The sequence below is a fragment of the Macrotis lagotis genome, chromosome 4 (genome assembly GCF_037893015.1).
Source record: "Macrotis lagotis isolate mMagLag1 chromosome 4, bilby.v1.9.chrom.fasta, whole genome shotgun sequence".
Lineage (NCBI taxonomy): Eukaryota > Metazoa > Chordata > Mammalia > Peramelemorphia > Peramelidae > Macrotis > Macrotis lagotis.
In genome coordinates this window covers 182,584,711-182,602,157 of record NC_133661.1, presented here as the reverse complement: position 1 = coordinate 182,602,157, position 17,447 = coordinate 182,584,711, and the positions used below count along the sequence as shown (strand labels likewise).

General features: G+C 41.6%; 1 protein-coding gene and 1 non-coding gene across 2 annotated transcripts; one reads left to right on the top strand and one right to left on the bottom strand.

Moving 5' to 3' along the window:
* Window positions 1-1,623: 1,623 nt before the first annotated feature.
* Window positions 1,624-10,433, bottom strand: PRMT5 (protein arginine methyltransferase 5). Its single transcript, XM_074234890.1, has 17 exons — window positions 9,982-10,433; window positions 9,395-9,513; window positions 8,989-9,074; window positions 8,628-8,762; window positions 8,050-8,162; window positions 7,753-7,802; window positions 7,360-7,523; window positions 6,512-6,673; window positions 6,260-6,337; window positions 6,074-6,132; window positions 5,607-5,729; window positions 5,324-5,499; window positions 3,221-3,330; window positions 2,898-2,991; window positions 2,650-2,766; window positions 2,382-2,446; window positions 1,624-2,178 (listed from the first exon to the last, which is right to left on the bottom strand). The coding sequence occupies exons 1-17, from the start codon at window positions 10,086-10,088 to the stop codon at window positions 2,026-2,028; spliced, it is 1,911 nt and encodes a 636-aa protein (XP_074090991.1). The 5' UTR covers window positions 10,089-10,433; the 3' UTR covers window positions 1,624-2,025.
* Window positions 10,434-10,458: 25 nt separating this feature from the next.
* Window positions 10,459-10,531, top strand: TRNAR-ACG (transfer RNA arginine (anticodon ACG)). Its single transcript has one exon. It is a non-coding gene; the product is annotated as a tRNA-Arg (tRNA).
* The last annotated feature ends 6,916 nt before the right edge of the window (window positions 10,532-17,447 follow it).

Genomic DNA, 17,447 nt, shown 5'->3' with positions numbered 1-17,447 from the left:
CAACCCTGCCATCTCCCTCACTACCTCAGACATCCTTTTTATCCAACCCGCATCCTATTGTAGAACGCTTAGCTCCATCCACATCGACGCTTTCGGGGGGCGCGGGGCAAAAGTCCGGTGGCCAGAAGGGAACCGGACGGGACATGCACCCGCACGGTTCCGGGGATCGTTAGTTCCCGCAGGGTTCGTAGCTTCGAGGTCTACTTCCCACAACCAGAGAAAAAATTTGGACAAAGGGAGCTTCTGGCGCCCACGTCCCCAGTGTTTTAGTCCCTTCCTCCAAACGACCAGGGAGGTCGTTTATGTGAGCACTATCCGTCTAGGGTGAATGCTGCCAACAATGCAGTCCATCCTGTTTGCTGGGATTCGCACTTTCAGTTTATCTAAAGACACCTCCATAGAAGTGGCCCAAGTCTTCCAAGTTTCAGTGTGCCTCGTCTCACTGCAGCAGGGGAGAGTGAATAGGTGTGAAAGGCTACATATGCACTCTCACACAGGGTGCAACTCCAGGTTTTGTTGTATTGCTTTCTTTTTTGTTAGGATGCAGGGAAAGGAATATGTTTAGAAATAAAGGTGATGTAAAATCAGGCATAAAAAAATGTTAGATTAAATTTAATAGGACAAGTGTAGGTTATAGCTGGATTCAAAAGAGCGTTTTCAGAAGTATAAAATGTAGGGTGAATGAAAACGGGAATCGCCCTTTAAAAAATGAGATTTTGCAAGCTCAATGCATCAACAGGTTAATATGGCTGCCAAAAAAAGCAAATGTGATCTGAAGTTGCACTGAGCTCAAGGCAGTGTTCAGTAGGTCTAGAAAGGCAAAAGCCTGGGGGCTACCTACCCTTGGAGTCAGACTGGAGCTGGATTATTATACAGTGTTCTGGGTGTTACATTTTTTGCAGACTGCTTGACAATATGGTATCCAGAGAAAGGTAACCAAGATGTTTAAGCCTTGAGGATATATGTAATATGAAGACTTGTTGAAAGAACTTGGGATGTTTTAAGACTGAGAAGAGAAAAATTCTGGGGAAATCAATAACTTTCTTCAAGTATTTAAAGAGTTGTTCCATGAGAGAGGGAATGGATATAGAATAGACAATATTGGTAAAGCAATTTTAAAGTTTGCAAAGCTATTACCTATTTGGATTCTGCTTGGCTCCAGAAACAAAATTAGGAGCAAATGAGTGAAAAATTTGTAGAGAAGTACATTTTAGGCTTAACATAAGGAAAAATCATCCAACACTTAAAAGCCATCTAAAAAGGAATTTAGTGTACCTGGGGAAAGTAATGGATACTTCCTCATTAGAGTTAAAATAAAAACAAACAAAAAAAAAAAACCCTGGATGTCCCCTAGTCTCATGGAGGGATAATTCTTAATTAATAGATTGGAATGGCCTCAGAGTTCCCTTCCACAACCTTGAAATTCTTTCCCTGAGGCAGATATGTAATAGTTTATCCCAACTGACAAGGGCCAAAAGAAAGCACAATTCAACTTCCTGATTATGGAACAAGAATGGCTCTCACTCAGGTGATTTCAGGATTTGGCTCCTGGCCTAGAAATGAATGTGACAGTTTATATCAGGTCCTGAGAATCAGAGGCAGGGTCAAGGGTGAGCGGGGGCAGAAAGGGCTATAACTTTACTTTATTTGAATTTCCTTTGACATAAAAGAACCAAGAGGAACACAGAGTTGGGCAAGGTTGAAAATCACTCAGTCCAGTGTTCTCAGGGTTTGCTCCAGGAAGCCCTAAAAGCTGTGACGTCCCTGTAGCTTCACATTCTGCAGAGTGTTTCCTAGCCCAGGATCTTTTATCACAGAATAGGACTGGGGGGCACTTTAATTAACTCTGCCCTTTTACCAACCTTTACACAAGACAGGAAAAGCTGATGAGGATACCCTGGATCTAACGAATAGCAACAACGACCCTGCCCTAGGGAATAATTACTGGTTCTTTCAGTGCTATAGGGGAACTGGGAGCTGGTTCCTGGTTCCTGGTTCCTAGACTTTGGGTCCTAGCAGGCAGCACTAGAGACCGATGGTATAGGAGCGACCAGTAGGGTTATGAATAGCTGAGCAGATAGGTGCCGTCACTGCCCACTCATACCACACCTTCTTGGCATTGCTGCATCGCCAGAATCGAACACAGATAGTCTGCCCTTCATGCACGGTGATGGGCTGCTGTAGGAACAGAGACACAGGATGTTTGGGGTAGCTGTTCATATCACAATTGGGTCAGAGGCCTAATAGATCTTGGGAGCAATATCACCATGTTGGAAGGGAAATGGGAAGTAAGTCAAATAAAGAGAAGTTAAGTCAAAAGCAAACAGTCAATATTGGGATCAAGAGAAATGACTTCTTGCAGGTTCTTCAAAGATGCTCACCTTGATAGGAAACAGAATAGGAAACCAGGAGAACATTCCAGGAGAGTGGGTCTCTGGACGGATACCTGTAAGGGATATAAGAACCAAGTGAGTTCAAGACCCTTCCCCTTCCCCTTACCACATCCTGACTACTCCCTCTGCCAGAGGACTTCTATAAAAAGAAAACAATGGCAATCCCAGTTCCCTTGGCCATCTTTTGAAGCAAACCTATGTAGGGGAATACCCAGATACCACACATTCCCTATTAGCCAGAAGCAAATGCACTCACTCAGAGTGATGTCCTGATAAAGCACAGTCTCAAAGTAGCCTGCAAACCCATGCAAGACAGTGTTCACCTCTACAGGAAACTCCAACGTGCAGTACCGGTTGTTGTCAAGCATAGGATCTGTCAAGAAAGAAGCAGTGATAGGGAGCTCAAAGGAGATTCAGTGAGAATCCAGGAAAGTAAATCTTATCAAAGGAGAGGGCACATGTAGCTCTAGGGAGAGGATCAGAAGCAGTCACACAAGGACCTACCTCGGTTGGGATGGTTAAAGGTAAAGCAAGGTTGGGGTTCAGCCAGCTGGTGAAAGTTGTGCAGTCGAACTACGTAAGGCATCTCAAATTGGGCCTGTCAAGAAGAGGAAAGCAGGTACTAGAAGGGAGAACAGAAATAGTCCCCTCCTTCCCAGGAACTTGAGAGGGAAGTATCAAGAGCCTGAGGGGTACAATAGAAATAAACGTAACTCCCAATTTATCATATTTTCTAATGAAAGAAAATAGGTCTTTTAATGTGTTTCATGCCTGCTGACACAAGTTAGTTGAAAACTGGCTATGTGAAAGAGAAGAAGTCTTCTCACCTCAGGATCTCGGTCCTTTTCTCGACAAGCCCGGACTTCATTGTACAGCTTAGATGAGGAGATAGGAGCTAGAAAAGAAGTATACTCCCCTGGGATGCTCACCCCATCATCTGCAGAAACAAGGGCAAATGAATATCCAGTAGAGAAAGAAGTTATGTTGATATCCTAAGTACAGATTCAAGCAAAAACGTCCTTCTGAAACCCACTTCTCTTCCTGATTTCCCTATTTCTATACATAGATCATCCTCAATTCTCCCTCACTTCTATGCAATCAGCAGCCAAGTTATCAATTGTATTTCTACATCTCATCTATTTCTTGCCATTCTAAGGCCACCTAATTTAGATCTTTATCACCTTTTACTAATCACAACAATCACAACTGTTCTCCTTGTCCCATTTTTTCTTCTCTCCAATTCACACAACTGCCACACTAATATTCCTATCACATATCTAAATATATAATTTTCTGTTATTTTCAAACCTATTTATCCAACCCTAACCTCTCTGCTGACCTCCAGTCTCACATCTCCAACTGCCCTTTAGACATTTCAAATTAGATGTCCTGAAGACATCTTTGAACTCAACATGTCTAAAACTGAACTCATTTTTCTTCTCCAAAAATCCTCCCCACTTCCAGACTTCCCTATTATTGCCAATGGCACCACCAATCATTTTCCAAGTCACTTAGGCTGCCAATAGAGTTGTCCTTGACTATTCACTCTCTCACCCTGCCATGCTAATTTGTTGCCAAGACTTGACTTTATCTTCTTACCTAATATTGCTTGTATATGTACCCCTACCTCCTCCTCTGACATTGCCACATGGAACGGGGAATCATCTCAAGCCTGCACTTTTGAAATAACCCAATGACTGGACTCCCTGATACCAGGATCTCTTCTTTCTAGTCCATCCTTCATTCATCAGTCAAAGTGATCTTCCTGTTGAGCAAGTTGACCATGTTACCCTCCCCCATTCAATAAACCCCAGTAGCTTCCTCTAACATCCAGAATCAAATATAAATTCTCTTATTTGGTTTTTGTTAAAGCTCATCATAACCTAGTAAAGGACAGAGCTGACAATAAGAAATTCTCCTCAGTGTTGGGTGGGACTCTACTCAGCTGGGAAAGTTAAATTCTGATTAAAGTGGAAAGAGAATCTAATCTAGGTGAAATATGGCCCAGTGTTCAACTACTTGGTCTGGAAAGCAGGGAATCCCTGATTAGATTGCCTGGTGGAGTGTTCTGGGTAGAAATTGAGTCTCTGTGTCATAAAGTAAGATTAGGATCAGTCCCCAGTCTCTCATTAGAACAAACCCACCTCTCATAATATTCATTCTTTGTTAATCAATAAGAGTTGATTTCTGCCTGTAAGGAACACCCACTCTTCTAAGGGTATTTAAACATAGGAAGTTTTCCAAGAGTCCTCTCTGGTTTCTCAGAGAGTCAAAGACCTCAATTTATTCTTTGTTAGCCATAATTAATAAAAATGATTATTAATCAGAAACTACACCATTCAGACTTCACACTGGTTCCCAAAATATTGACTGACCTTCAAGAAGCTTCAGTGGCTCCCTCTTGTTTCTAGAATAAAATACAAACTCCTCCATTTGGCACTGAAATTTTAAAGGCTAGGCTGGCTGGACTGTTTAGAGTATGAAGGGGAGTAATATGAAACTAATCTGATCTACTTGCTGTTCCCATAAAAGGACATTCCATTTCAAATCTAAAAGCCTTTGTACAAGCTGATCTCCATGCTGGAATGCTCTTGCCCTTCCCTTCCACCTCACGGAATCCCTAGCTCAAGTGACATCTAAATTATTTTTATTTACTTGGTGTATATTTTGTATTCACTGATGAGTATACATGTTCCTCCCTAGCCCTAATAGAGAATATGAGTTAGGTCCTTGAGGGGAAGGAATTTTTTCATTGTATATCCCTAAAACCTAGAAAAAGTACCTGGCATACTATTTAATAAATATTTAATATTTAATATTATTTAATAAATGCTTGCTGAATTGAATTCATTGTCTTCTAAGCTGTTTCTATTAGTTCTCCCACCCTGTAACCAATTTCTGCCCTTCCTCTTTCATCTATCAAAAAACACCTTTTAGGAAGTTTTGGGCTCCATCCAGGCATTCAGGTGATAGTTCATTATCTGCAAAGGAGCCAAGGAGTTCACTAACGATGATGTCTGCCTTCTCAGGTGCCACCCATTCTCGCATGTCTGATGATACCACTGTCACCTGGCTGCCCCACTCTTCAAACTGCCAGTTCTCTAGCCTGTGAGTGGTGGAGAAGGTAGTTTCAGTGTGGATGCTGCCCCTGGCAAAAGCATATGTAAAGCAGGAGTGTCATTCTCTCAGCAGGCAGCACCAGGAGTCACTCACGTCACCACAGCATTGGGGTTCTTCTCTACGGCATACAGCTTCACCCTCCGATCAGCCTGCTTGGCAGCCCGGAGGGAAGCATTCACCAGGGGACCTCGGCCTGCACCTAGAACCATCAGCACCCTGAGAGAAAAAACAAAGAGGAAATAGGATACAAATGGATACAAAATAGGAGGGATGGCATGGGTACAGTGTGTTACTGTAGCAGCAGCAGCAGAAGTAGCTAGTGTTCATATACTCTACCCTAATATCTGGCAGGTCAAACACAATTACTCCTCAAAGTGGGGGGTGGGGGTGGAGGGGAGTAGATGCTATCATGATCTCCATTTTGTAATTGAAGAAACTGAGACAAAGATTAAGAGACTTGCCTAAAGGTCAATAGCTAGTTAATGTCTGAGGCCAAATTTGAACTCAATATATTCCTGACTGTATTATGTCACCTAGCTGCCTGAATAAGAAACACTCACTGCACACTGGTGTCCTTTTCTTCTTCTGGTACACGATCCAAAAGACATTTGTAGATGGCCTAGGAAGGAGAACAGAGGTTGCCGGTTACTACCAACAGGATCCTACCTACTTCTGTTCTCACTTCAACTCCCATTCTCCCCCACAAGTCCCAGTCCTGGTTCCTGCTTCTCCCAGAACCCACAGACCTGCTGGTACTGAGAATATTTGATGGGATCCTTTTCAAACACTTCATAAGTTTGTGATTCCAGATTGTCCATCAGTGGCTCAAGGAGAGAAACACAAAGATCCAGTTAGTCAGGGCCTACAACCTGATGGTACTCAAACTTGAAAAGCAATGTTTTTCCTTGGGATCTCGAGTGAGGGGTAGGGAGAGGGCCCCAGAAGAGCCCCTTCTTATCCTTTTTATCATCCCCACAAGCCCTAGATTCCCAGCTCACCTGCAGTGGTGACTGGAGATAGTCCTCATAGCCCTTGGCAAAGAGTTCATAGGCATTGGGAGGTGGGCGGTTCTGGCTTAGGTATTCCAAATACTGCAGGTAGGTGCAGAATTCCTTTTCTGAATGGTGATTGGCACCAGTAATGATGAACTGTACTTCCAGCTGTCAAAAATTCAACACATCAGCTTGACCTCTTAGAGCTTTCCTCTTTTTCCAGTCAGGGTCCCACTGTCCTAAACTGTCATAAACTTTGTGCTTTATTAATCAATCCCCTTGAGACTAGAGAATATCCTCTCCAACAATCAGCACATGGTTTTAATAGATGCTTAATTCCCACTGTGTTTCTCATGGTGGCTCAGAATACCTCATATTCTTTTGCTATTTCTTCTTCTTCTTTTGCAAGGCAAATGGGGTTAAGTGGTTTGCCCAAGGCCACACAACTAGGTAATTATTAAGTGTCTGAGGCCGGATTTGAACTCCAGGGCTGGTGCTCTATCCACTGCGCCACCTAGCCGCCCCACCTTTTGATATTTCTTAAGTTTAAACTGAGGGTTGAGGAAGGAGGGGAGAATAATATGATCAATAAACTGGTGTTTTATGATTTAATTATATGGAAATATTTCCTTTGAAGATGAGTTCCATAAAAAGTTATCAAGTTTCCTGGGCCATGGTTCTTCCTTTATCTCTGGACCCCAAACATTGCAAAAATTGTTCTTTGGGGTCAAATATGAAAAGGGGAAGTGAATTGTAAGAAAATTTCAAAAACCTATATAAACAAAGTAGAGGATCATAGAAGCACTATTGGATCAACATTACAACTCCTCACCCAAACATAATACCCTTTTTACCTTGAGGAGACGGAAGATCAACCTCTGGTGCACTTTAGAAAGGACAGGAAAACCCTTCTTATTGGTCAGAAAGATGCTGGTGGGAAGAATGGCTGCTTTGATTGGCTCCCCAAGCCATCGATCAATGATGTGATTGGGTGGGAGGTCAGCACCAACCTCAATAGCTACAGTAGGAAAAGAAAGATCTATTGAAGCCCAAACAAACTTCAATGACAAGGGATGAACTACTATAGCACTGATACATAGTATACAATACAAAGTATACAGTGCAATATAAAGTAAAAGGAAACTCCCCAAAGTGTTAGTAGCTAAGCTCATCTGAAGCTTCACACCATAACTGCACATGGAGGAGGGAGAAAAGAAACTCTGGCTATGGCAATTTGTCACACTTACCCACTGCAATTCTCTTGCTATAGTCACACAGGGTGCGAAAGTTATGCCACCTGCCCAGAAAAAAAAAACAACATAGGGTCTGCCAATTATTATACTCCTGACTGTCAGCCACTTCCCCACTTCATCCAGATGTGTCCAACCTTTCAGTTCTTCTGGGTCACATGGACCAACAAAAAACAGCTTCAGAATTCAATATACAAACCACCAAAGAGCACAGCAAGCTCTCTGGTCTCAGGTTGGACACACAGGAAACCCTGCATTCTATCCTTGTGCAATAACAAGGAGAGAATCACATACCACATCCATGTCTTCTCTTCTCCAGTGTCTGCCTCTGTGTGTGCAAGAGGTTCATTTCCAATGATATCATCCCGCAGGTCTTCTGCTGCCATCAAGGGTACCCTCATCCAGAACTGCATGAAAAGAAACTGTTACCTCTGCCTCAAGGAAATCTTCCTTAACTAAAATGAATCTGACCCTAGACCAGTGCTAACCCCCTTTGTGACCAACAAGCCTCTCTGGACTCCTGCTGACTTAAGTAGTTTGTGGAGAAAAATGGTCATTTGTAGTTTAGGTTAATATTCACTAGTCTGTCTTGTCTTTCAATTCAACTCTGTATTTTCTTAGACAAATATAAATCTTCTTTACTAAAAGGATTCAGCTTTTTGGTAATAGTATTTATTTGATTTATCCAAAAACTGACTGATCAGTGATCCAAGGCAAATTAAAAATGAACAATAGGGTCCTTTCCTCCATTTTATACACAATGGATTAAACAGTCTAGCTTGGGTTAATAAAGTATTCAATACTACCCAACCAAAGCACAACATTGCCTATTCATCTTCTGGGTCTGAGGAAGGAAATCGCTGAGGTCATACCATGGAAGAATGATGGCCTGTGTGAATATGATTGGTCAGGACTCTGGCCAGGTTTGTGTTATCCTGTTGAGTGAGAGGTAACAGGAAAGCTGGAAGTCCCAGGTATGCCCCAAAATTCAACTCCTGTAACATGGCCTGGAACAGAGACCGATACAGACAGATAGGTAAATGATGTCCCAAATGGCATCTCTCTTTGTGCTGCTGACATAACTGACATCAAGATTTCCCAAAAAGCCATGGAAATTTGGGCTGCCCAAGGTGTACACAGAGGTTCTTGGTCCACATGACAGTTAAGAGACTACATTATCCACTCTGCCTGAATTTTAGTGATGGCCACAAGGTATAAGTCAAGGTGCCTTACCACCTCTGAATTCCTCCTTATCTTCTCCACTTTGGAATCTGGACAGATCCATGGTGACAGCTTTCCCACAATCAGTGTATTCCAGTCTGCACCCCCCAGGGAAAAACAAAAACTAGATGAAGTGAGGTTACTTGACTCCTGCTTCTGATTGTGCCCCTGGTTCTCCAGCAGACCAGGCAACAGAGCAGAGAGAACAGGGCTTTTGTCATCATGGATGGGGAACACTGTTCTAGGGAAACAATACTTGTAGAGGTCTTTTAACATGGAAACAAGGGACATATAATGGAGGTATACTCCTATTCCAAGAGAATCATTCTCCCTAATTCATAGTGGGGTGGAGGGGACTCTGAAAACGTGGGCTGTCCATTGCTTCTGGAGGTATGGGGCATATTAAGGGGCTCCCTACCCCGTCCCGACAGCAACAGGTCAGATCGTGTGTGAGGCCCAGGACGGGTCTTGGCAGGTTCCTGGGTGAACTCCCTCTTGAATCGGGGATGGAACACGGGCATGCAGAGGAAATCAAAGCTGAGACAAAGACAGATGACCCCCCCACCCCACCACCACCAGAGATCATTAGCAAAATGAGGGAGGCCTGCCCCACGTGCGCCCACGCGCCAGGATGCACAGAGTGGCTCCACGCCCCCCAAAAGGGGAACTCCTTAACCAAGCTCCCGTTAGCTCTCGCCCCTGGCACGAGTGCCACAGGCCCACACTCTCCTGGATTCCCCGCACCAGACCCATCTCTGCCACTGCCTGGGGTCCAGCCTCTCCACTCGCCCTGCCCCCACCACACACCCCACCCCACCCCCACCCCCGCCATCTCCGTGGTGGAGTCTCGCCACTACCACCCCCATCCACGATAAGAATGGTTTCTCCCAGCACATCCCCTCCCCCCTCCCCCCTGCGGATGGGAATAGTTTCTCCCACTCCATCTCCCAGAAAGCGTGCGTCTGGCAGAAGAAAGGGAAGGAAAAAGGAAAATCGAGCCCTCACCCTTGTTTCGCCACGGCCCCCAAAGTGTCGGCTACTTCTGGGACGCAGTTGAGGTCCCGGCCGCTGGACACGCGGCAACCGGGGGCCCCAACTGCCACCGCCGCCATTTTTCCCCTCACGTTGTCCGCGCCGGGACCCCTGGATAACAACAGCCAATGGCAGAGCTCGGAAAAAGCCGGGTTTCCCGAGGAGGCGGGAGGAGTCTCCTTAACAACCCGAGTGTCTTCTTCCACTCAGCGATGGGGGGGTGGGCGGGGCGGTGGGTGAGCTTCCCTGCCAATCAGGTGGTGGTGCCGTGATGAACGGCCGGAGACCTAGAGACCTGCCAATCCCAGGGCCCCTCTTGTGAATAGAGTCTCCCTTCCCTCTGGTTTTATGCAGATGACTTGAAACAGATCCAAATGAAAAACTACATCCCCCATGAAGCCCTGCGGTATTCTCTTGAAGAGGTGCTACTGCAACACTTTTTTCATCCGTGGGCCAGTGGCGCAATGGATAACGCGTCTGACTACGGATCAGAAGATTCCAGGTTCGACTCCTGGCTGGCTCGTTAGGAACGGATTATCTTTATTGCTTTCTTGAAGCAAATATGCTGACCCATTCTCTCAAATAAACCTTCTTTTCTTTCCTGTGGTCCTTTATTATTCATTGATGCGTTCATCCACCTATTCCTTCAACTTAAGTGCCTACTGTATACAGAACAATTTTCTAGACTAATGTAAATTCATTTCAGGGTACATGCAAGTCCCTGCTCTCATGAAATGTATAGTGGGTGAGAAGGAGGAGGAAAGAAGGCATTAAATTCATATCTACTATCTTGAAAACTAGATTTTCATCAAAATTACTGTCGTGCAAATTTCTATACTCAGAACTCCCCAAAATGTTGCTTTTTCAAGCAGTAAAAAAGAATTTTTACCAAGCACCTACCTGAATATGATCTCCAGTCTTCCATCTCCAATAGCCTATTGGGCTCCTAGGAGTAAATCGAACTGGTGTCCTGTAGATATCTTAGTCTTATTAAACTACTCATTTCTCCTCCAAAATCCTCCTGTACCCCCTTTCAAATTTCCCCTATTAAGACTATAGAGAACACCACCATCCTCCAAGTCACCCAGGCTCCCCAATATAGGTGTCATCCTCAACTCCTCACACCCCCTCTTCCCAATATCCAATCAGCTGCCAAGTCCTATTGTTTCTACCTTTATTTTTCTCTTTTTCCCCCAATTGTCTCCTCTGACATTGTAACTATCCTGGCTAGGCCATCATCATGTCACACTTGGACAATTGCTATACCTTCCAATCCATCCTCTACTCCTCTGTCAAATTAATCTTCCTAAAAACACAGATCTAACCTGCCACCCCTCAACTCAATAAACTCCCTTGGCTCCCTGTTACCTTAAGGATCAGACATGAAATCCTTTGTTTTGCTTTTAAAGCCCTTCATCACCCACACCCTTCTCATATGTTCAATCTTACATCTTAAATCCTTCAGTTCCCTCTTCTTATTTTATGTTCCAGAAACATTGGCCTTCTTGTTGCTCCCTGCCTATGACTCTCCCATCTCCCTTCTGCGTTTTCACCGACTGTCCTTCCCTAGAATTCTCTCCTTCTCGACTGTATCCTGAATTCCCAGGCTTTCTTCAAGTCTCACCTACAATCCCATCTTCTGACAAAAGTCTTTCCCTGACCTCCTTAACCTTGGTGTCTTCCCTCTGAGATTATCCCTAATTTATTTTAGATATACATACACACATACATATACATGTACACACTCATATACATATATTGTTTGAACATAGTTATTAGCATTTTACTCCCTCATTAGACTGTGAACTTTTTAATAGTAGAGACTATTTGTCTTTCACTGTATCTCCAGAACTTAATATGATGCCTGGAATATAGTAAAGGTTTTAAAAATGCTGGTTGATGGACTGAGCAGATCTTTATCTTTCTATTTATACTATATCTTGATTAAAGGATCAGGTGCGAAGCTGGTGAAAGTTTATCTTAGGCAATTTTTATACTCCTTTCTCTATTTTCCTTACACCAGTCAGTGTAATATTAACAATATCCTGTATGTTTCCCAAACTTTATGCTCCCCAGGTAACCCTCTTGGGAATAAATCATGTGATAGACTATAGACTGATAGGTATGAATGACAATGTATTGTCTCTCCCACACTAAAAGATTATCAAAAAGGCAAATGAATATCTCACTAAGTGTGGAATTTCAAGCATTTTGGTATTTGAGTGGGAGGAAAATTTTTAGTTGGGAGTATCTTCCTGATGCCCTTGAAATCACACCAGTAAGCAACTTCTCATCCTGCCTGCCCTGCCATATCATATTAGTATCCAAGACGGGGAATTAAAGGAACTTGGTGTGACTTTTGTCAAGTCTCCTTCACTTCTGAAGGTTTCAGTTTCACTAAAATTCAATGACAATTAAGTACTGTGTACAACTCAATGTACTGGGTGCTGTAGGAGATGTAAAGTTTAGAAAAGATCCAATAAGTCCTAGTGGAACCCACAGTCTAATAGGAGCCTAAGCTCCATCCTGAGGAAATTGAAATACACAAGGACACTTGATAAATAAAGTTTGCCCAATTAAGTGAGGGGTTAAATGGAGAGCAAGTTATTACTGACACAGACAGTAAAGGAAACTTGGGGTGGGGAGTGACAATTTAGTTAGGCTTTAAAGAAAAAGTAAGAATTCAACAGACAAAGGAGATAGGGCATTCCCTTCCTAGGAATAGGCAAAAATATGGAAATGGGATATCTTGGGGGTATCTTTGATAAGGATATATAGGAGATAAGAATAGTAAGGTTTAGCCAAGTAACAAAATTAGACCAGATGACTCCTAAAAGTTTCCCTAACTCTAAAATTTTAAGCAATACAGGAATCTCATCAGACTAATGTTTTTGTATTTCCCATGGCAATACATATTGTATCCAGCATAAGGTATATTCTCAGATTTAACTTAGGTTTGATTGCATAAGAGACTATACAGAGTTTATCTAAAACATGGCCCCCATTATCAACTAAGCCTATAGTTCTGAGTTAGAAAGTAAAAAGCACCAATTTATTCCATCTGTTTTTTTGGGAGATTTTAGTGTGGTGGTTTGTGTTTTTTAATGAATTCTCAATTGCTCATCTTACTAAATTCTGTTTTAAAGGGGTAAGGGTAGAAACCTTTCTTTTTTTGCCTACAGATTATAAGGATTGTAGGACTTTGGACTGCAAAGATGAGCTGAGATAAAGAGAAACAAGGATACAATATAATGAGGAATTTCTTTGGGAAAGTTTATTTCAGCCCTACAAAAATGAGTGGCAAATGTGGATGTTTCATCTCCTTCAATGAACAGATTAACAGAACTCAGGAGTTGGGGAAAAACACAGTGAGCTTACTTGAAAAAGAATTCATTTTATGACTTATCCAACAAGTAGACATTTGGCTTTTTCTTGAAGACCTGAAACAAGAAGGATCTACAACTTCTTGTTGTGGCAGAACCCTTCCACTTTTGGATAACCTCAACTGTTATCAAGTTTTTCTTTATGTTGTACCTAAATTGACCTTCTACCCAGGACCTCACCCATAATAGTTATTCTTTCTGAAGCTAAGCAAAAGATGTCAATCTCTCTTCCATTTGACAGTCCTTTAAATACTTGAACATGGCAATCATGTTGCCACCAAATTTTCTGCAAGCTAAACATTTCCAATTCATTCATTCTTCATGTGGCATGAACTCAAAGTCTTCACCATCCTTGTTGCCCACTCTGGATAATCTCCTGAATATTAATTTCCTTTCAAAAATGTGACATCTTGGGGTGGCTAGGTGGCGCAGTGAATAGAGCACCAGCCCTTGGAGTCAGGACTCCCTGAGTTCAAATCCTGCTTCAGATACTTAATAATTACCTCGCTGTGTGGCCTGGAGCAAGCCACTTAACCCCGTTTGCCTTGCAAAAACATTAAAAAAAAGTGACATTTCTAACTGAACACAAATAATCCAGATGGTGTTTAATGATGGCAAAGTAAAAAAAGATAGATACCACCTTATTTCTGAAAGTCATACCTTTTTTCTTTTTAGGTTTTTGCAAGGCAAACGGGGTTAAGTGGCTTGCCCCAGGCCACACAGCGAGGTAATTATTAAATGTCTGAGACCGGATTTGAACCCAGGTAGTCCTGACTCCAGGGCCTGTGCTTTAACCACTATGCCATCTAGCTGCCCCTGAAAGTCATACCTTTCTTAATGTAGCCAGAAATCATGTTTTCTTGGCCACAATATCATTTTACTGATCTATATTGCACTTGAAGTACACTAAAACTTTTAGGTCTCTCTCAGATGTCCAACCCTGCCTTCACCATTTTGTATTTAGGAGGGTGAATTTTTTAACACAAATGTAAGACATTTTGATAAGGATGTGTCCCTATTAAATTTCATCTTATGTGAATTGACCCAATATTCTCACCTGTCAAGATCCCCTAATGGATTATATATCTATCTCTTCTGGCTTTGCATAATCATATTTGATAAACATGTATCTCTACCCTTAAAATACAAGTCATTGATAAGAATGTTAGATAGCATTCTTTTACCAATATATTATTAGTCAGGTTCACTAGACTATAATCTTCAGACTTTATTCTCTTCCCCTTTTTGCAGATCAGGGCATTTGCCCTTCTCTAATTCTGCAGTATTTGTTTTATTTTGTGTTTCTTATTCTCCTTGCTTTCAAACATTCACTAAACGTAGCTCATCTGCCAGTCCTCTTGATATCAGAGGATCTGAGTCAAAAGCCTTGGTTCATTAAGAATAGGTAAGAATTCCATCTGGGTAGGGAACTCCCCGTGTAGAAATTACCTTCACAGATACAGTTCCACAACTCATTAATAACTCTATCTTAGAGAATTGTCTCAGTGAGCTGACACATTAAGTGACTACTCTGGTCACAGTTAGTGTCAAGAACTGATTTCAGATCTTCCTGACTATAAGCCTGGCCCTGCTTCTCACTTTTTCCCTCCCACTTTAGTTACCTTGAGCATTATCTTTCTACTAAACATATCTGCTCCAACATAATTTTTCCAGCTCCAACATAATTGTCCTTGGCAGATAAAATTGAATAAATATAAGAATTGAGCTTTGTCTTCTTTCTATTCCTAGTTATTGTCTACTTCCTTGCAATAGTTCTTTTTTTTTAATCCGTCTCTTCCCTCCATAGCTAAAAAATAAAGACTTTTTTGTTGTTATTCTTAACTTTCTAAATAAAGAGCAGGTCTTTAACTGGCTTCATTTTTATCTAGAGGTAGGGAGATGAGTGGACCAATTTTTCTTTAATCTACTAGTTTCTTTCCATGCCTTAAATTCCTTTCTTAATTTTTTTCTTTCTCAGCATAGACTCTCACCATTTCTTCTTTTATTCTTCTCTACCTCTCTCTCCTTTCCCTACACACCTCCCCTTACCAGTTATTGAAAACAACTTTTTCCTTGTCTTTGCAGCATATTTTCATTTTTACCTCCTCTACTTTCATATACATTGGGTCTTCCCTCATCTGGTGCCACTTTACTCTTCCATCTTTATATCTTATTGGCTACCCTCTATAAACTCTCTACTCAGCCAAACTAGACTGTCCCTCATTTCCTAAACACATCTTTTATTTTCCACCTTGGTGAAATGTCTTCTCTCCTTCCTCTCCTATTGAATTCTTTGGCTTCTGTAATCCAGGTCTTTAAAAGTTCCATTCAAGTACCAACTCCTCTATGAAACTTCCCAGTCCCTCTAATCAGGTTTTCCAAATTAGAATTTTGGAAATTCCAATTCTTATATCGCATTTTTGTATAGTTAGCTGTGTTTGTGCCTTATCCCACCTACTCAGATCCATGAAACCAGGACTATCTCTTATCTAAATTACCCAGTACCTAGAAAAGTTGTATTACATAGTATGTGCTTAATAAACAAATGTTGCTGAATTATTGAAGTTAGAAATCACGGTTTATGGCTTCTATGACTCCTACCATTGTTTCCAATCCCTTCCTTTAAATCAAGGGAGTACTTTGTTGAAAAATAAGGGCTAAAATTTTTGTGGTAGCAAAGAATTGGAAACAAAGTAGATGCTCATTGAGTGGGAGAATAGCTCAACAAAATGCAATAAGTAACTGTAATGGAATGTTACTTTGCTGTAAGGAACAACAAATATAATAAATACAGAGATATGTGGAAAGACTTATGTGAACTAAGATACCAAGAGTAGAAAGCAAAGTCAAGAAAACAATATACATAACTACAACAATGTAAATGAAAAGAATAATTACAAACAATTCTAGTGAACATTGTAAAATTGTCTCTAAAGAAGAGTTGTGAGAAGACAGCTCTACCTATACTTTTTTTGTATCTTTTTTTATAGCTTGAACTTTTTTTTTAGGTTTTTTTTATTGCAAGGCAATGGGGTTAAGTGGCTTGCCCAAGGCCACACAGCTAGGTGTCTGAGGCTGGATTTGAACTCAGGTACTCCTGACTCCAGGGCCAGTGCTCAATCCACTACAACTCCTAGTCACCCCTCTACCTATACTCTTGCAGAAGCAGGGTCCACAAGTACAGAACTATATAACTGTCAATTTTTTCCAATTTTATTGATCGATTTTGCTGATTTTTTTAACAAGGCAAAGGGATTGTGACTTGCCCAAGGTCACACAGCTAGGTAATTATTACATGTCTGAGGCTGGATTTGAACTCAGGTACTCATGACTCCAGAGCCAGTGCTCTATCCACTGCAACACCTAGCTGCTTCCTGATTTTTAAGATTTTGCAAGGCAATGGGGTTAAGTGGCTTGCCCAAGGCCACACAGCTAGGTAATTATTAAGTGTCTGAGGACGGATTTGAACTCCTGACTCCAGGGCCACTGCTCTATCCACTGCACCACCTAGCCGCCCTGCTAATTTTTTCTTTTTTCTTTTTGATGTTATTTAATATTTATTAACAATTTAAGGGGCAGCTAGGTGGCGCAGTGGGTAAAACACTGGCCCTGGAGTCAGGAGAACCTGGGTTCAAATCCAGTCTCAGACATGTAATAATTACCTAGCTGTGTGACCTTGGGCAAGCCACTTAACCCCATTGCCTAGCAAAAAACAAACATACAATTTAAGGTAAGTAGTTCCATAGCTGAATGTCTTGTTAATTTTATACATGAGGGAAAGGCAAAGGCAATTTTATTTTTTAAAAAAGTCATAAAATCTTAAAATCTTATAAAAAATGGTTATATCACATTTTTCAGGAAAATAGGATGGATCTTTCAAAACTTTCATACACACATCCATGCACCCCAGTGTTCAAATTCCAAAAGTATAACTAAAATATATATAACATGATTGTTAATAACAATACCATAAGGCACAAGTTTCAAGTATTAGTGTAACAAGAATCTGTGTAACAAATATATTCTTGAAAAAACACATTTTGTCACAGGTTTGTT

What these genes read in the sequence shown, in the direction of transcription:
- PRMT5 (XM_074234890.1), bottom strand. Translation starts at nt 10,088, where the DNA reads ATGGCGGCGGTGGCAGTTGGGGCCCCCGGTTGCCGCGTGTCCAGCGGC. An exon ending in TAAGGAGGAATTCAGAGGTG is followed by an intron (nt 8,763 to 8,988) that starts GTAAGGCACCTT and finishes TCTCTGTTCCAG; the next exon opens with GCCATGTTACAGGAGTTGAA. An exon ending in TTATCAGGACATCACTCTGA is followed by an intron (nt 2,447 to 2,649) that starts GTGAGTGCATTT and finishes TATCCCTTACAG; the next exon opens with GTATCCGTCCAGAGACCCAC.